Source organism: Lemur catta, chromosome 20 (assembly GCF_020740605.2).
Source record: "Lemur catta isolate mLemCat1 chromosome 20, mLemCat1.pri, whole genome shotgun sequence".
Classification (NCBI taxonomy): domain Eukaryota; kingdom Metazoa; phylum Chordata; class Mammalia; order Primates; family Lemuridae; genus Lemur; species Lemur catta.
The window spans coordinates 19,200,663-19,221,324 of record NC_059147.1 but is presented as its reverse complement, the minus strand read 5'-3'; the positions used below and the strand labels follow the sequence as shown (position 1 = coordinate 19,221,324).

The window sequence follows — 20,662 nt, the reverse complement described above, 5'->3', positions numbered from 1 at the left end:
TGAAAATGATCACCGAAAGTAGAGATTTGCAAGGTTAAACCATGTTAAACCATGTCATTCCCATCCCCAATTCCTCTTTGTTGTAATACTTTCATTAAGTAAGAAACATAATGTGCCTATCTTTTTGTAAATAAGCAAATACATTTAATAGAATCCCAGATCAAGAAGACGCTTCAGAGGTTGACGAGTTCTCCTACAGAACTGTACCTAGGGCTGGCCCAGCTCTCAAAAAAAAACCACTTTCTACATGTCTCTGTAACTAGAAGTGTTTCCTTTAATTTGAATCCTTTTGGCTACAAATGTGTTAGTGTGTTTATTCTATTTTTATTCTCTCTTCCTTCTAGGAGTATTTTAAGGTAGTTTGTAAGAATGTATGAAATACAAGATAGCATTCACTAAAAGTAACAAGGAAAACAGCAAAGCAAAGATAGATATAAAAATGGTTTTAGAAATGAGTCTGTCACATATCTGTGTACAATTGACCCTTAAACAACAGGGGGATTGGGGTACAGACCTCCCTATAGTAAAAAATGCACATATAAATTTTGACTTCCCCAAAACTTAACTACTAACAGCCTACTGCTGACAAAGCCCTACCAATAACATAAACAGTTGATTAACACGTATTTTGTCTGTTACGTGTATTGTACACTTCTTACAATAGAGTAAACTAGAGAAAAGAAAATGTTATTAAGAAAATCATAAGGAAGAGAAAACATATTTACTGTTCATTAAGTGGAAGTGAATCATCCTAAAGGTCTTCATCGTTGTCACCTTCACACAGAGTAGGCTGAGGAGGAGGAGGAAGAGGAGGGGCTGGTCTTGCTGTCTCAGGGGTGGCCGAGGCAGAAGATCTGCATATAAGGGGACTTGTGCTGTTCAAGAGTCAACTGCAGTTCATAATGACATTTAGATCTACTAGTCTTCTGTAAACTACTTTTTTATTTTTTCACTAGAACAGGGATAATATAGCGAGTAGTTTATTATGCAGAATTTAGGAATTTCTAATCTAATAATTGAAAGTATTCTTGATCCGAGAAATCATTTTCTAATTTTAAACATAAAATTTTAAATGCTATAGCCCTCGGCCTATCCCCAAATTTTTGGCATTTGAATGAGAACCAACATTTAGTTTCAGCATTTGTCAGGTATTTCTGAAGAATCAAATATTATTTATTTTATAAAAGTCACTAGCAGAAGGAATAGGATTGTAGTTTTCTGCTAACTTGTGCCAGCTCACCAGCGACATTGGTCCCAATTAGCAGGCATTTGTCATTATCAGTATTCATTTTTATTGTCATTTATCCTTACTCCTTAGGAAGACGGCCACTTTCCCATAGTCACTGTTCTTTTTAACATGAGGTTCTGATACAACCCCAGTCTTGCTATGGCACCTTGTGAATCTTGTGTAAAGAATATTGTTTAATAATGTTTAAAGAAAAATCCTACAGAAAAGACATTTTCACTGGCCTTTATCCAATTGGTAAATGGATGTGTTTGGTGAAAAAAGCACAGGGTATTGCCTGGGAGTGTTGCTCCCTGGTCCAGAGCAGAGTTGATGAGGGAGAGGAGGAGTCAGAACAATGAGGGGAGGGCCCAGAAGGTTCTGAGGGGACACAGAGGAAGGAGACAGGCAGGACCACAAGAAAGCTAGAGTACAAATCCAGGCGCTTTGCCTTGCTCGCCACCTCTCCTTTCATTTTCAAATATCTCCAAATTGTACTCGTTTTATGGCAACTTTTGGTATATTTTTAAAAGAAAAAAGCACATCAAGGATCTATTGGAGTTTTTTTACTAAATACAGTGTATATCTTGAATGACATACTCGGTTTGTTAAAATGGGACTTTTTCTTTTCCACAAAGATGTCATGATTCCATCTTTTGGTTCATTAATGTCATCTTTAATTAGCAAGCTCCAGTTTCAAGTAGCCAAATGTGTAATATCTACTGTAGAATGTGTTTTTCTCTCACTCTGGTCTTTGAAAACTGGTGTTTATTGAGTTGTAACATAAAAGTAGTTTCAGCTGTAGTTTTCATAAGAGAAAACCAAACTCCTTTCATATTTCAGCTGGAATTTTTGTTCAGTTTCCTAGTAAATATGATACATATTGAGATTCTAGAAATTGAATTGTTAACTTAGAAATTAACTAGAGTGGGAAGAAATTGAAATGCCATTTATTAAATTTCAACTTGATGCACAGTGCTGAACCTTCAAAGTCATTTTTGCAGAAATCACTAAGCATTAGGAAAGAGTTTCAATTGGTAGTTGTTTGTTCCCTAACTAAGCCTACTACAAATTCAGGTGCTGGAAGTTCTTCTCTTTTCTTTCTGGATGTCCCGACAGAAGGGGTCATTCTGTCTCCTCCTTTGGCTGTTGGTGAATGTCAGCCCTCCCAGACGCACTCACTGTCAGCTGTCCATCTGTCACACTCAGCCTCGTGTGTGGCCGCACATCACAGCAACCACTGTGATTAGATTCACACTTAGCAAGAAACATCTGGCTGTTACCAGCCAGAGGGGTCAGATGGGAAGCTAGAAGCCCGCCTTCACCGTGATGTTGGAAGATAAATAACACAGCAGTTTTGAATTTCCCAGAAATAAATGCTATACAAAGAACATGACTTTTAAAAATACTGAGACCTTTTCGCATGGTATGGAGTGAAAAAACAGTGAAGACTGTATTTTTTCTGTTACATTAGAGCTTAATTTATCCTGAGTTTAAAAAAAAGATTGATTCATACAAGGAAGAGTGTTGTGTGACCCGAAGCAGTAGGTTCTCCTTTGCTTTGGAATGCCTGGAACATCAGCCTCCCCTAAAGGTTCCCAGCAAGCTGACTTATTTGAAACAATCGAATAAATATCTCTGGTTTGGAGGGGAAAAAGAATATCAGAATGTGAGAACAGAGCTTGGAAAGGCTCTTCTGGCAGGAGAGTGTGGGCTCTGCTTGTGCACAGAAAGCTCTGTCGGGAAGAGAGACTTCCCCCCTTTGGGTGAGCAGCAGAGATGAGAACACGGATGTGGCAGTATCCCTGGGGCCTTGGGGACCTCAGCACTGGGCTGGGAGATAGATGCCTTCTTTTCATGGGTGCTCCCTGCGAGGCAGAGCAAGTGCATTGCTCGGCACTTGTTTGGAAGCATCTGGAATCCCTTTCCTTTTACTCTTGGCTCTAATTCGGCTACAGGGAGTTCAGAGCCTTGTGTACAGATGCCAGCGACGCCTGGGGACTCAGCTGGCACTAAGACATCTTCTCAGTGGCCTTATGCCTCCATGATCTGCAGGGAGAGGCCATTCATTGTAGTTAGATGTTTGGAATTCCTGGATCCAGGAGACAGGAATTGTGATACCTCATTTAAGTACAGTTTTTAAAAAACATTAACTTTTCTTGGTCACCTGCCATCATCATACACAGTGCTATGGCAACAGGGCATCTATTGGGCTTTCACATCTCCTTCTGACCGTCAGCCACTGGCTTATTTCCTCATTTCAGTGGGGACCCCCTTTCGGTATTTATTTGTTTATATGTCTGTCTCCTTTAAATGGCAACAGTCTCTGAACTGAATTTCCAGCACCCAGCAGCAGGCCTGGCAATTATAATGATCACAGTATGATGGCTTTCAATTGATTATGACTAACATTTATTTAGTTCTAACTATTTGCCACTTTAAGTATTTCATTTACTGCAACTCTGTGCGAAAATACAGTTATAATCCTCATCTTAACAAGGTAGAAACAGAGGGAGAGACACATTGAGTAAACCTTTAACGAGTAGATAGGTCTGCCCTCAGTTTGAACCATTACATCTATGGAAGGAAATTGTTCAAGGAGAAAGGAAAGAAACTGTTAGGTCTGTGGAAGGAAATGATGGAGGAAAAGGTATAAGGAAAAAGGAAAGAAATGGACATGAATCAGAAACCAACTACAGTTGTTATGCCTCTTTATTTTTTTTTTATTTCAGAATTTTACAGGGGTGCATAACATTTTGGTTACATCATTTGTTTTGGTACAGTTTGAGTCAAAGTTATAAGTCTGTCCTTCACCCAGTTAGTGTGCATCGTACCCGTTAGGTGTGAATTTATCCATCCCCTCCTCGCCCTCCCCCCTACTCGATTTCTCTTGAATTGTACTTCCATGTGTCCACATGACTGCTGATCGAAAGTGGATTTTATCTAATTAACTACTATCCAAGTATACAGTTAGTACCTATCGTCACAGGAGGAAATTAAGATAAAACTTCCTTTTTATGGATCAAATACAGTTTTTTTTCTTTGCATTCTACCTTCCCTCCTGCATAGAAATAGAGAACTTCTTCCCCATTACCAGCATTACCATCAGCCCACTTTTAAAAGATGGCTATCATTGTCATTATTTACTCTGCCTGTTTTGTGCACTGACAGTAGGCAGCCATATTCAATATTAAGCCAGGAAAAAATGAAATAAACACTTTTATATAATGAACAAAAATGAGAAGTACATCCAGTAGCATGGTATAGAGATTTATTAACGGTATGAAATCCCCAACACACATTCATCAATATTACATGCTGTTTGTCAGGGAGAAAATAATACTCTTCCTCAGTTCCATTTCCTCTTCCCTGTCGCAAGCAAAAGGACAGAAACTGCAGAGGCACATATGACATGGTATAACTCTCCATAGGTTGGCACTTGGAGTATGTCTTCTTTTAATGTCAGTTGCAGTGAAATTGTCTACAACATTAAGTTTCATGCTTTGGAAGAAAAAAATCTCCTTCTGGGATGTTAGGACATTAAATTGGGATGCATTTGGGAGGGAAGGTCAACGTTATCTGAGAGCAGACCTGGTTATGTGCCATGCACGGTTGTCTTACGTCTGGTAATCATTCAACAAAGAGTTGTTGAGTATATGGATGCTGGTATACTATATAGCCACTATCAAAAACAGTATGGAGTTGTATCAAAAGTAAGGATGTTGTGTTCAGACTGATCTGAAATCATGTCCTAGTTCTGTATTTACTAACTCTGGGCAAGTTATTTATTATTTCCGAGCCTTTGGGTCCTTCCCTTTAAATGGAACTAATAATGGCATCTAGAAGATTAAACATGAAAATATATGTAGAAAGTGCCTATTGAAAAAAATAACCATTCAATAAACAGTAGCTTTAGTTATTAATGTTGACAGACAAAAAGAGCCAAGTGACATGACTTGTAGAAAGACATGAATTTTTGTGGCACTATAACTGAAAGTCTTTTCTTTCTTAGATAAGAAATAAAAAGAAATAAGGGACATTCAGAGAGGCCCTAAGGTTTTGAATGAACTGATTCATGTGGTACAGAGCTCTGAAATGGGAGCTGTAATGCTGCCTTTTCCTCACTCTTCGCTTGTTTCTCTAAATTTTTGACAGCCGTTATACAAAACATCTGTATTGATGAATGCATATGTGTCCTTCCATATCAAAGATAATGGGTTTATTAACAAATAATTTACTATTTAGAAATTTTAGATTCCCTAGCTCTCTGATTTTCCATCTTCTTGGGACTTACTTATTTGTACTGATGCCTGCTAGTGCTGTGTAAATCATGCCTATGTGCCCAGGAGCTCTGTTTCCTTTTATTTAACCATATTTTGTGCCTTGTGTTTGATCTGAAACCTGTAAGGCTTTTTGGATTGTCCGGTGCCAGAGAAAGAAAGACGAGCAGAGTTGAAAGGGATAAGTAAAAAGGCTTTATTGGGGTGCTCCTGGGTGAGGGTAATGGGTCCCAAGAGAGGGGCCTGGGCGAGATTCTTGGGTCCTGGGGTGGGGGGGAGAGAGAGAAAGAGAGAGAGAGAGAGAGAGAGAGACCTGAGAAGTCGCATCACCCAGAAGTTTTGAGTAGGTTTATATATGTTTTTAGGGCTGGGGGTAGGGGTTTCTTTGGCAGGAAGATTTATGGTGGGGAGAGCAAGGAATTTTCCCTTGCAGTTTTAGGGTGGGTACTGAGAAATAGGAGGGGCCGGTGGTATGTGTGGACTCTAGCAACCGAGACTCTTATCAGGGTAACCATCCAGGTGTGGTCATCCTTTAACTTAGCTGGGCCTTGCAGGCATTGTCCTTGGCAGGTCTCGTGGGCTTCTTCTTTTTCCATTAGGGAGGGGAGGGGTGCCCGCCACCAGCCTTACAAAACCTTTCACTGAGTCTTGAGAAGGCATTGACTTTCGGAAAAAAACATGATGATCTTTTTTCAAAAATGCTAAGCTAATAACCTAAAAAGATTATTAGTACATATTACTTGAAAACAACATGAATTACATATACCTGCCTCCCTGATATAATCAAAGTCCGTTGTCCTTATATTTTTTACAGGCTATTTTTTTTCCCCAAATAGGGAAATCAAGAGATAGAACAATTGCTTGACCAACAGGGACTCTCAGCACATCATTGACCAAACCCTTTCTATTCAATCTATCATTCCAAACTATTTTCCTCTAAAACCAAGGAGAAAATCTGGACAAAATAAGAAAATCATGAGTTTGAGAGGATTAGAGAGCAACCAAGCCAGTGACAACCCAAAAGAAAAAGAAAACCAGCATTTGGGACTACTTTCCCTATATGGTTCCAGAAGAGGTTGAAGAGTTCAAAGTAGCTTTCACAAAATTTACAAGTCTAGGGAGATAAAAATTGGAGTCAGGTCAGGCTAAGGAAATAAAAATTAGAGGAGGATGGGTTCTGGTAAAGTCCCAGCCTTATGGTTGGGACTCTGAAAAGCTACATACTAGGAACAAGGATAAACTAGAATAGACCCTCAATTAAAATCATCTCAATCTCTGTGTGAATGAAGAAAAACAAGAAAAAGAGCTAGAAATTAGGAGAAATATTAGAAAATTAGACAATTGGTTCAGGAGTTATCAGGTCCAATAAGTGTTCCAGAAAGAGCAAATTTTAAAATGAAGATGAAGAAATTAAGAAATAACTGAAGGAATGTATTCAGTCCTGAGGAGAGGAATTTATGGAAAAGACTCATCCAATGTGATGCATAATGGTTGCAAATGGGCCCATGTCAAGGCATAATTAAGTTCCAGAATACCGGACACAAAGAGAAGGCTGTAGGAACTTCCAGAAAGAAAAAAATTAATGATCAAAACCAAAAACATTATGAACCAGAGTGGCATCCGATTTCTAGACAGAAGAAACACTAGGCCAAAAACCCTGACTTTCTAGAGGAAAATAAATCCTAATCTTGAATTCATCATCCAGCCAAAAGACTAACTGAAGCGTGTGGGTAAAATGAAGACATTTCAGACGTGCAAGATCTCAAAAAATTTACGTTGCACATACTCTTCCCCAGGAAGCTACTGAAGAATATTCCACCACAGGTAAGAGGGCAGCAGGGGTTCAAACACAGGAGAGAGTCTGGGGACCGCACAGGGAGCAGCCTCAGGGCATTCCTGGCATACGAGCCATCCTGCAGGCCCAGAGAGCCACCTGCCCAGACAGGAGTTGGAGAGCAGATGGCTCCAGGAGAGATTTGTCTACAAAAAGATGGAACTTACAGAAAATCAGATGTTTCCAAAAGTATTGAGAGGCAATTTGCCCCTATGGTTGAGTGTTTGGAGATCAGTCCATGATGGATGAAAAACCAAGCAAAGACAAGGCAATTAATTCCTGGAAACATGAAAATTGTACAAGAAAGGAAATGTAATCATAGAACACTTTTCATAGCTCAGCTGTGTTTAGTATTTGCATACTCATAATAGCATAAATGAAAATATTTATCTCACCAAAAAGTAAGTTTTATCTATACTGGGAGGGTGGGGAGAAGAAAATGAAATAGAGAAAGAAAGTCATGGAGAGAGAGTGAGAAAAGACCTATGTTAGGGAGCTGTGTTAGGGAGAGATAAATGGATAATGTGCAAACTGAAAAATGAAGGAATAGTGGTGGATCACTTAGAGACATAGGGACAAATACCAAAAGAGAAGGCTAAAAGAATTAATGGTGGTTGACTGTGTTCATGGGCAAGGATTGGAGTAATGGGGAAGATGGGAGAGTGGGTTCAAAGGACTACTGTTTTTCATAATATGCCTTTTCTAGAACCATTTGACTTTTTAAATTGTGTGTATATATACATTTGAGAAAAATGAAACAAAAAAATGTAAATCACAGTGCAGAACAGTCTGTATAGTATGCTGTCATTTATGTAAGAAAAAGTATATATGCACATACTAAAAAAAATATATCTGGAAGGATACACAGGAAACTGGACCAACAGCTGCCTCTGGGGGTGGTAACTAGTGACCAGGCACAGACAGGAGAGAGAGACTCTACCCTTTGAATCTATTTGAATTTTACTCTGTGTGCATGTATTATTTATTTTTTTAAAAAAGCTTCTAAGAAAGAAACTAGGAGTGAAAACTGAAGCAAGAGAGCAAACAGTTAAAATTAAATGAGCTCTAAAAGAGTGACCATATCCTTTTAGGATGAGTTAGTTATTCAGTAAATGTGTGTCTTCTTGTTGAACACGTAACAGTATCCTTATAGAACAAACAAGTTACAGATAAGAGAAAAATCACTCATAGCCCCAGCATGCAGATAACCACTATTAAATTTTTGTGTGCATCTTCCAAATTTTTTATTGTGTGAGTGGTCTGTGTATTCTTGCTTCCTCCTCTGGAAAATACTATTCTGTTACCAGCTGTTTTCACTTGATATGGTCACTTCTAATATGAATTTTTAATAACGAATTTTTAAAGCATATTTCTCTACAGATCATTTTTACTGACTGATTTTACTGCATCATTTGGCTCCACCACAGTTGATTTTTTTTTTTTTTTTTTTGAGACAGAGTCTCGCTCTGTTGCCTGGGCTAGAGTGAGTGCCGTGGCGTCAGCCTAGCTCACAGCAACCTCAAACTCCTGGGCTTAAGCGATCCTACTGCCTCAGCCTCCCGAGTAGCTGGGACTACAGGCATGCGCCACCATGCCTGGCTAATTTTTTCTGTATATATTTTTAGTTGGCCAGATCATCTCTTTCTATTTTTTTTTTTAGTAGAGACGAGGTCTCACTCTTGCTCAGGCTGGTCTCCAACTCCTGACCCCAATCGATCCACCCGCCTCGGCCTCCCAGAGGGCTAGGATTACAGGCGTGAGCAACCGCACCGGCCCACCACAGTTGATTTAACTAATCCCCTACTGATAGATTGTTCCCAGTTTTTCACTACTGTAAATAATGCTTGTGTCTTAATTGTGGCTCACATTCTTAACTGTTTCGTTTGATGAAATTCCTAGAAATGCAATTTCTGGTCACATGGCACGAACATAACTAAAAGTCTTGATACATCTTATGAATTACCACCCAGAAAATTTGTACTAATTCACACCCTGCCTCGCAGCAGTGGTGAAGAGCGTCACTCTCTCTAAGACTCTTGCCAACCTTTTTGGTTTTGTTTTTGCCAAATCTGGCAGATGAAAAAACTCTTTTATTGTTATTTAAGTTTGTGTTTCTTTGACTTACTGGCAAGACAGAACATTTTTCATATATTCATTTGCCAACAAATTTATTTTTGAGCCTTTTCCACCTGCCTGAAACTGTGCTGACTGAGGTGAGAGACCAAGGTAATTAGAATGGTTTCTTTCTTCAAAGAGTTTATAATCTCACAAAGGAAATAAATACACAAACAAATCAGCTAGGTTGCAATATGTAAGCACACAGGAGGAAATGATTCATTCTTCCATCAAATTAAAGTGTTTCATGGGTCAGAACATTTGAGTGGAGGCTTGAAGGCTAAGGAGAAGGAGGACAGAGACATGGCAGGGACATTTCCTCAGAGCAGCATGTTTAATGCAGTGGTGATGCTTGGGACACTTTGGAAAGGTCAATGACCTGGTGCCCTGGGAAGTAAGCCTGGAAAATGCAACGGGGCCCTCTGCATTTGGAAATAGCTCCTCCAGACCAGAGGCTCATATCTGCTAGACCAGTCTTGACTGCAGGCCGCCATGTTTGCAGAGAGCCTGGGTGACTTCTCAACGGCAGTGAGATTCTGTCGTCTACCAAAATTCACACAAAATGATGGAATCACAAACATAAAAAGTGAGTTCACATGTGGATCTAATAGAAAAAAGTGACAAATATTCATCTGGAACCAATGAACTCTGGAACTTGTACATAAAGTTTGGGGAGATATATAGGCGTTTTTCTGTGAATGGGTTCAATGGCTTTCTCAAAGGAGATAAAAGATTCAGTACCACTGATCCAGACCTCGGAGCCATCTACAATCCATAGGAGGACAGTAGCAGGGTCAGATCTGTGGGAGATAATCCCGTGAGCAATGTAGACTGGGGAGGGTGCCAGATGGCAGGAGAACTGGATAGAAAGTTTTGGAAGTAACATTAGTAATAACCACCATTGATTATTTACCCTGTACTAGGGAAGGTGCTAGATGCCTGGCCCCCATTTTAGTTCATCTCCAAGTTAACATTTAACAGAGGAGAGAACCAAGACTGAGATTTTAAAATTAGCCTCAGGTCACCTGGCTATGAATGGCAGAGTCCATAGTTGATCACTAGGTCATGTGACCCTAAAGGCCACACTTTTAATCATGACCCTAAACTGCCTCCCTTGGAAAGCTCTAGCACAGTTTCTTCTGCACCTCACCTCCTAATTTTCAGTTAATTATTTTAAGCAACAAAGTGACTCACTTCAGGGAAGAGAACTACATGGCTAGAGAGATACTATTTAGAAGACAAAAAGGGGAAAGGCCTTGGTGACTCTTCATTGTTCTTGTTCCACGAAGAATCGATCGTCTGCTGAGATAATAGTATAAATCCAAAGAAAGCCCTCACTCTGCACGTTGGCTCCTGTCATTTGCCTCCTCCCATTTCATGGAAGGAAATTCTTGTAGATTTCAATTGGCAAACGAGCTATTTTGAAGAAAAGTACATGGTGCTATTTTCTTCAAGTTCATAGTCATTAGCACTACAGAATAGCAGGTCTGTCCAAGCATATTCACACTCTCAGTGACTGTTGAGGTGACATGTGCAAACAATGACATTCACATCTGCCTTTTGTGGCCAATATTAAATACACAATAAGGAAACTTATAAAAAAAAAGCTCTGGCTGAAACCTTGGGAGCTGAGTGCTGCATAAGTGTGCCGATGCCCTATTGTCAAATAAAAAGCAAATGTTATCTTTAGATATGTGAAACCTCAGCGAGGAGGGCTTAACACTAATCACCAGTGGGTATGGAATTCTGAATTCCAAAAGATCACAAATTTTCTGTCTTCCACACAGTCATATTCCCTGCATGCACGCACATACCTCCTGTACGTGTTGTTTATGGGCTGCTGAAATGACTCTGAATTTCTAGCTTTAATTTGCAGAAAAAGCAAAAGCAGCTATTGCTGAAGTTTTAATGGGAGGCCTAGGAGGTCTCATTTTTATCATCCTTGAAACAAATGTATGGAATCCTGCATTAGGTTTCTATTGCTGAATAACAAATTACCACAAATGGAATGATTTAAAACAAAAGTAATGTATTATCTCAGTTTCCATGGGTCAGGAGTCTAGGCATGGTCTGCCTTGATTCTCTCCTTAGGGTCTCAAAAAAGCTAAAATCAGGGTGTTAGCTGAGCTGCATTCCTTTCCGGAAAAATCCACTACGAGGTCCCCCTCCCCCCATGTTGTTGGCAGAATGTCTTTCCATGCACCTGAATGACTGAGGCCCCGTTTTCTTAGTGGCTGGCAGCCAGGGACTGCTCTCGGCTGCTATGGAGCCACCAGAGTTCCCCGCCACGTGGCCCCCTCCCGAGGCCCTCTCATGCTTGGAATCTTCACTAGGAAGAGCCCAGTCTGATGAAGTCAGGCCCACCGAAGATAATCTCCCTATCTTAAAGTCAGCTGATGTGGGACCTTAACTTCATCTGCAAAATCCCTTCACTGCAGCATCAGGATTAGTGTTTGACTAAATAACTGGGAGATCTTGTACTCTGGGAGTTGGAGATCTTGGGGACCATCTTAGAATTCTGCCTACCACAGACCTCCACAGGCTTCTTCTCTTCTGGCAAGAGTCTTGTACATTACATGCGTTCTTAGCATTTATCTTTGTTTTCTCCGTTTCATAATCTTTTTGTTTAGCAAATACTACTGAGCCCATAATACTGTGTCATGTGGGGCATTTCAGATTTTGGTAAAATGATGACAGTAGCTGAGGTTCATGAGGACTTGTTATGTGCCAGAGACTGTGCTAAGTTTTGGCATGCATCATCTCATTTATCCATCACGACAACTCTGTACGGAAGGTACAGTCCCTATCCTGAGCTACAGATGAGGACACTGAGACCAGGCGTGGTTAAGAGACATGACAGGGACCCAAACCCACGTTCCTTTTCCCTCAGAACCCTCCCTCCTAGCCTATTTTCATCAGCTGTTATCTTGCTGTATTGTGGTTTTGAAAAGGTTGCAAAATGTCCTCCACAGCTATGACGATTATCTACTCATCCATTCCTTCTTTAGCCAAATTTCCCATCTAATGACACAAAATGTCACACAGACCAAGTCCTCCCTAAAAGCAGAGGACACTCCTAAAAGTCAAATACCAAAGAGACACAAGGGTTTTAGAGCAGTTTAGAGCCTGACTTTTGGTAAGGATGATAGTCCAGTACCTTAGCATCTGGCTTTTAATGTGCTATGATATATTTTGCTGTCTGCTTTTATGCCAAGCATTGATTAATAAGCTTCATCAAAAAGAAAACTCAACAGTTCAGCCCTGGATAGAAACTTCAGATCTTCTTTCAAGATCGGCCAACCTGTGTCAGCAAGAAACAGAATAGAAATGGTATGCATCTGTTGAAAACTAATGTCCCCTGACTTGAAATAGCACCTTATGCTGGTGACATCCTCACTTCATTGTGAACAGAGGATTGGCCTGTGCTACCAGCTACAGGAGGAAGACAAATGGTTGGAATGGGAAAGATGACATTGACAGTACCCTCTCTGAAAGGCATTTTGCTTTTTGATAAGAGGACAAAAAATGACATTGATTTATGTTTTAATTGTAAGCTGAGTCTGATAAATGAGCAAAACCATATAGGATGCTCTCTGGCCACAAATTTGGGAAGAAGGGTCAACAGAGTGAGATCTTCTTGCCTAGAACTTTCTTATTATCTCTCTAGCTACCCCTCTATTTGTCCTAACAGCAGATGGATCTGAATTCTGGGCCTGCAATTCCCATAGGATTTGAAATACCAAGTTACTGCCCCATTTCTGTGTTCTGATGGAGTTAGCTCTTCACCTTTCAAAATGTAAGATCTGGGAGAGTTGGGGAAAGGCCTGAGGATGTAGCAGTAGAGTGAACCAACAAGGTAGCTTGGACGGAGAACAACTGGCAGCTCACCATACTCATCTTCCTTTCCTCCAGACTGAGAAGCAGACTGCATTTCCCAGCTTCCGTGGGGTTAGGTGTGGCTGCATGGCGGATCTGGCAAGTGGAAGTGGGCAGAAGTAACATGCCACTTCTGGGCCTGGTGCACAAAATCCTGGCGTGTGACCCTCCGTTCTTTTCCTTCTCTTATTGGCCAACTGGATGTCAAACTCCAGAGTGTCCCTAGAAGCCATGAGTTAAATATGTCAGACTCTGTCTAGCTGGGGTCCTTGAATAACTAAATGGAACAGAAGCCCATCCTCACCCCTGTCACCAGTTGGAATTCATGTGAGCCAGAAATAAGCTGCTACTGTAGTAAGCCGTTGAGTGTCAGGGTCTTTCTGTCACAGCAGCTATCATTACCTTATCTAAAATAATAGCCTAGAATCTAAAAACCGCAAGTAAGAAAACTAGTTCTAAGAAAGGAGAAGGGCTGGTTACTGAAGCGTGAGAAATCTATATCCATTATTGCTTTGACAGTGTAGGGCAGACTGAAAGTGATATAAGGCAAAGACTCCTATCTACTATATTATAAACTCTAGGTGAAATGAAGCTACCTTAATCCATTTTTAAATACCCATAGAAAATTTAATTTGCATGTATAGCTCTTTTAGAACTCATTTTTATTTCATTTTTTTGTGATTGTGTTGGAGGATTTTAGGGTTTTCACTTTGGGACAGTTAAAAAAATTTTGGATAAATTAAAAGATGCATTAGAAATTATTTCTTTCAACCTAAATATGAGCAGAGTATTGTGACACTCAATCCTTATAGTTTCTCTTGCCAATAAAAATTGACCTACAGTCCTTGAAAATTAAATTTATGAATTTATTGTCTTTTGCTAATATTTTAATACAGAATTATAGACAAATACAGATTAATGCTCTAGAAAAACAGAGACTTAGCTTACTATTTTCTTAATATTTTAGTACTCTGCTTAGAAATAAGTTACTATGAGTAAGAAAGCTACAGAGAAAATTGTGAAAAACAGATTGTGTCATGCAAGATTCAGCATTTTTTCCCACAAGTGTCCTTTGAATTGAGGCAATTATACAAATATTTCCATCCACGCCCTAGTTTGTCTAGTGTGGCATTTAATGTTTGATTGTTTTGTTCTATCTGTGTCTCTAGAGATTTTCCATATTCGAAGATCATAAGTAATAATAGGACTCTTGACTTAGAGTTAAATCTATAATTTCCATTAATACTAAAATGAAAATAAAATTTCCTCATTATCATTTATCTACGTCCTCACTATATACAACTTATAATCTTGAAAATGTTCTTCTTTGCTTTAATTTATTTAAATTTTAAAATGAAATTTACTTATTTCCTATGTAGACTTTCAAAGCAGGAGGAAATGTTTTCCGGTCTGTGTAACAGGATTTGTCCTCCACTGTAAATTGAGAAATTGACATTTTGCTGTAAATATTAGATTCTCCTTATTTAAGTACATATGAGCCTGTTCCTAAGAGTGTAACCACCAGGACCCACTGACCAAATCTAGTTTTGAATCTGCAGTGGAGCCAGACCTGGATTTTGGTGACTTTCCAAGGCACTGCCATCCTGTGAGATTCTGTCTGGCAGAAATCTTTACCTCTTGCCTGTAATCTGCAATGTACATTTTTCTCATTTATAAAGATCATCAGTACAACTATATGCCAAACCTAACCTAAGCTTGTCAGGAAGTTTCTGATTCATCCTGAATGTACCTGAGCTCCCGAAGAGCTACACAAGTTTTTACATTTCCCCTTTTTCCTTTTTCCTAGGAGAAGTATACCATAGAAATTAAATGAAACAAAGACAATTATAGACTGGAATGTTCTCTACAGTCCTCCTCAAAGAGTAAATTTTGCATTTGTTTTTAAATATATTTTTTCTTCTACGTGCTTCACTTCAGAGGGCTTCTTCTGAAGAGCCAAGGAAAATTAATGAGAGAGTTATCCAACTTTTCACCAATGAACTGAAGTTTGGCTTTTCCTCTCGGTTATTATCCTGGAGGTTTCTAAATGATCTCCACATCTTTTCCTTTTAAACCTTTTCTCAATGCACATTGATAATCACTAAATATTTTCTATGAAGATTAATACACAGAAGTATTTCTGAGCCATGTCTTCTACAAAATAAACCACAACTGTCAGAATTGCTTTAAATTATAAAGCAATCAAAATAGGGAAAGGATTTTTTTTATTACATACTTTTTATTAACTTTGAGATCATTGTTTAGACATGCAGTTGGAGTAAATTATAATTTTGTTAATCGATATCATAATATAATTAGGAATCACATCACCTGATAATTAAGCCCAATTTCACATTTGGAGCAAAAAGGAAATGTGTGTGATACATTTGTCAGTCATTCAAAGGGTTTCAACATCTTCTGCTATGGAAAATCATCTTGTTCTTTACATTTCCGTGAGGTACTTTGTCTCTGGCCTTCTTCTGAATTTCACTTTTTGTTATTTACATATTAATCTCCCTAAATGTGATTACTGTCGGCTCCTTGGGGAAGGGAATGTGCTTTGAGTGTTTATGTATTTCCCACAACACCTGAACCTCAGAGCCGTTAAGTATTTGCTACATTACTTAAAAAATCCTGAAAATAATTTGCTTATCGAATTTGCCAGTGAATAGGAGAGACAAGGATGAGTAATCCCTAATTACTATTAGTAGTAGCTAATAAATTGAATGTCATAGTCAGACTTGTAAAAAGCTCTCAAAGGGCTGAAAACCTTATAAAAAAGAAATATAAAATACCAAGACCTGAATTCAAAATACAAAAACCATAATTGAGAATATACTATATGTCTTTAAAAACATATTAAACACAGCTGAAGAGAGAACTTGCAAACTGGAAGAGAGCTAAGAAGAAAGCTCCAAATTGAAGCACAGAGAGCAAATGAATAGAAAATGCAGATAAGAGACTATAAGACAGAGGGGGTACATCACCTAATCATACGCACATAGAATTGGTGTCCTAAAAGGATAGGGGAGAGAAAATGAGGCAGAAACAATATTTAAAATAGACAATGGATGAGCATTTTTCGGAAATAAAAAGTAGCAAACCACAGATTCTAGAAGGATAGCAAATTCCAAGTAGGATATGAAAAGAAATCCATACCTGGATACAAGGTAGTGAACCTGCACTATAAACATTCAAAGACAAAGAGAAAATCTTAAAAGCCATCTGAGGAAGTAGATTATCATGAAAGAAGCAAAAATTATATTTTAAAATTAAATAAAATATTTATAGTGAGTCATTTTTTATGATTTGATCCTTAACCACATTTGCAACTTACCTTGGAGACTGATTGCTCCATATGAGGTTTTCTACTGAAGCTGGGATTTGAAGGGCTGTTAAGCAAAAGTAGATTCAATTTATTCTGTATAGCTCCAAGGGAGTGGAGCAAATACCAACATGTAGAAGGTCCAAAAAGGCATATCTCTTTAAGGAAGCGATATCTAATAATTTGAGTTGTTAAAACCTGGGATAAGTTACCTTACATAAGAAGTGAGTTCTCTACCGTCAAAGGATTTGATTAAAGGGCAGATACATTCATTTATTTATCAAATGTTTATTAAATCACCTACTATATACCAACCATAGTTATAGATGCTGGGAATATATCAGTGACAAAGAAAGATAAAAATTCCTTTCTATGTAGATTTTATATCCTAGTGCAAGGAGACAGACAATAAGCATGATAAATAAGTAAATTATGCACTATGTTAGAAGATGATAAGTGCTAACGGGAAAAAATAGAGCAAGGTAAATGTGATCACAAGTGATAAGGGAGGGTTTCCAATTTAAAATGTGATGGTCAGAGTAGGTGTCATTGACAGGTGTTATTTTGCCAAATACCCTAAGGAGGAAAAGGAGTTAAGCTATGAGGATCTAAGCAGTTAAAAGGAAAAGATTGGTGGGAGTGACTTCTGACTCTATAATTTAGTCCTATCGTATGCAGTCATGTACAGCATAATGTTTCAGTCAGATGGGCCGCATATACGATGGTGGTCCTATAGATTATAATACCACATTTTTACTGTACCTTTTCTGTGCTTGAATGCATTTAGATACACAAATACTTACCACTGTGCTACAGTTGTCTACAGTATTCAGTACAGTAACATGCTGTGTGGGTTTGTAGCCTTGGAGCAGTGGGCTATACCATACAGCCTAGGCATGTAATAGGCTACACAATGTACATTTGGGTAAGTACATTCTATGATGTTTGTGCGTTGGCGAAATTACCTAACAACACTTTTCTCAGAACATTTCCCCATCGTTAAGCGACACATGATTATATTTCAAGATAGGTTTGGAATTTTAGCTAATGAAATTTTATTATTATGAAATAGCAGAAATCAGCGTGACTTCCTTAATTATGTTTATTAATGAAAACTGCTCGTCCTCACTATAACACTAGAAATTTTGCATTTGAAAAACATTTCTTTGAAAATTTTCAAACTCCATAAAGAATCTTGTACCTTCTGTTAGTATCTCAGAATTTGGAGATTAGAGCAGATAATTAGTATAAGCTTCTTGGAGAACTGGGTTGTCATCTTGGGAAAGAGATGCAAAGAATCTTCACAGAGCATTCAAAAGTAAAATCATAGGTTTGCTCTTCAGAATCAGATTGCTTTTTTGAAAAAAGAAAAGCCAACAAGCATCCAGCTGCTTTGACTCAAAAAAATAATGTTTGCCTCTTATGTTGAATTCCACGGTGCCAACCATTTGAAGTATAGTGGGCTTTGACATGTGCAGAATGAAAAGCCAAGAATATCTTCCCTGTTAACTTGTAGTCTTGTATTGCAGGCACACAAAAAATCCCTTTGGACGATTGAACCCAATGAAGGCATGGTTCCCCCGGAAACTGAGGTTCAATTGGCACTGACCGCCAACCTGAATGACATACTGACATTCAAGGATACAGTTATTTTGGACATTGAAAATAGCAACACCTATCAGATTCCTGTCCAAGCTTCTGGAATTGGTTCTACCATCGTTTCAGATAAGCCCTTTGCTCCAGAACTCAATTTGGGGGCACTTTTTAGGTACAGAAATATCATGGACCAGTTTTGATAGATACAATGTATGTTGCATAAGCTGAACATCACTTCTACTTTGGAAAATTATTTTTGAGTAAATAGAACTAACCTCCTGGGTCCCTCTCCTTTCCCATTCTTACTTCCCACTCCCGATGGGTATACCAGCCAGAAGGAGGCATTTTCTAGTCATAGTTTTGTTACATTCTCCAATCTGTGTTCCTCTGCATAAGCAAAAGAGATGGTTTGTAGGAAGTGCATTCTTCTCCCAAACTTAGAGTGGTTTATCCGTGATGAATTTAGAATGTCAACCATGATTCTCCTCTTTGATTCCAATACGCTGCTCATCCCTCTCCATGAATGTAGAAAATACAGATACATCTTAGTGGTAACCTAAGTAGGATATACCTAGGAAGGTATTAATAAAAATTATTGCAAATGTATTTTATCAGGTGTTACAAAGCCAGTGGCTTTTTTGGGTATCATGTCCTCTGCTTGCCTTCCCACTATAGCACCAACAACTGAGATGGTTGCAGTTTGCTTTCCCTGATCACCCAGGAAAGGCTAGAAGATCTAAATTTTTCAGTAAAAGGTGGTGACTAGAGATACCTCTGAGCAGAACAATCTAAATGTGGAGATAGAGGGTAGAGGATATGTGTAGGGATTTACTCCTAGGTCCTCAGGACAGTCATACAGCTATTACTAGTTGACTCTTAGGGGCCAGTTGAATTTGTACCTGTCGCAGTATTGTGAACAGATCTCCGAGAGTGCTCCTCCTGCCTTCTAGTCTAACGGGTCCTGAAACCAAGTCAGATGCGCTGTGCTTTGAGAAGGTGCAGCTGACAATAATCAGTCAGGAGCCCTCCCTGCAATCCACCCATGCCTCCTTTCCTTTGTTCCATCTACAAAACATGGGAATTAATTGACAATACTATGAACCAATGGAGGCTTAAGTAACAGGCAAGTCAGGTAGTTGAACTGCATGCTTTTAGACAAGTATCCAATTATATTTTTTGAGTCAACCAGATATAAAAATCCTCCTCTCTGCCTGTCTACTGGCTGTAAGCTAGGGTATTTTGTCATTGCATTTCAGTGCTTCTATTTTCAAATTTCTTTAAATGCACTCAAATATAATTATAGAAAACAATACACTGCAAACCAGACTTAATCACATGTTCTTCTTAATCTGCAAATAGTGTCAAATAACCTCCAAAGGATAGTCTGACAGTTACCTGAAATTGGAGGGTTAGCTAACAGTCATCTATAAATATAAAAGTAAACTGTAACTTTAACTTCTGCCTAAACCCTATAGTTACTGTTTTTGACATAAAATCATGATGCCAGCAATCTTCAGAAGGATTGTCAAAAGCAGGGCTGGGTAAACTACAGCCCGCTGCCTGTTTCTGTAAATAAAGTTTTATTGGAACACAGCCATGTCCATTCCTTTACATATTGTTATGGCTGCCTTCACACTGCAAGGGAAGTCGAGTAGTTGCGGCAGAGACCATGTGGCTCTAGAAGCCTAAAATATTTTTTACTCAAACCTTTAACGAAAAATTTGCCAGTCCTGGTTTAAAGAAATACCTATGTGCCACTCCTTCTGATTGCATATTTTGGGACAACTCCCTTAGATTTTCAGAGCTTCTATTTTTTTCAAAAAAATTTATTTTTATATATTTAGGAGGTACAAGTACAGTTTTGTTACATGGATATAGTACATAGTACATGATTGTGGTGTCTCAGCTTATAGTGTAACCATCACCCGAATGGTGTACATTGTACCCATTAAGTGATTTTTTTCATTCCTGCCTCCCACTTACCCTCCCACCCTCTCACCCTTCAGAGTCTCCAATGTCAGTTATCCCACTGTCTATGTCTATGTGTACACATTCTTTAGCTCCCTCTTATAAATGAGAACATGCAGTATTTGACTTTCTGTTTCTGAATTAATTCACTTAAGATAATGGCCTCTAGTTCCATCCATGTTGCTGCAAAAGACATGATTTGATTCTTTTTTATGGCTGAGTAGTATTCCATGGTTTATATACACATTTTCTTTATATAATCATCTGTTGGTGGCCATTTAGTTTGATTCCATGCCTTTGCCACTGTGAATAGTGTCAGAGCTTCTATTTCTTTATCTATAAAATGGTAGTAAATATACTTATAACTAGGTTGCTGTGATGATTGAATAAGTAACGGAGGCCCTGCCTAGTTCATAAACAGTATAGCCATAAAGTCAAACTGC

At 38.7% G+C, this 20,662-nt stretch overlaps 1 protein-coding gene across 3 annotated transcripts in view; it reads left to right on the top strand.

Moving 5' to 3' along the window:
* HYDIN (HYDIN axonemal central pair apparatus protein) overlaps positions 1 to 20,662 on the top strand; it is a 296,336-nt gene that overhangs the window by 118,833 nt on the left and 156,841 nt on the right. For all 3 annotated transcript variants that reach the window (XM_045534000.1, XM_045533999.1, XM_045533998.1), the window contains exon 19: positions 18,185 to 18,423. In XM_045534000.1, the coding sequence (XP_045389956.1) occupies positions 18,185 to 18,423 (239 nt within the window). The remainder of the gene's footprint in view (positions 1 to 18,184; positions 18,424 to 20,662) is intronic.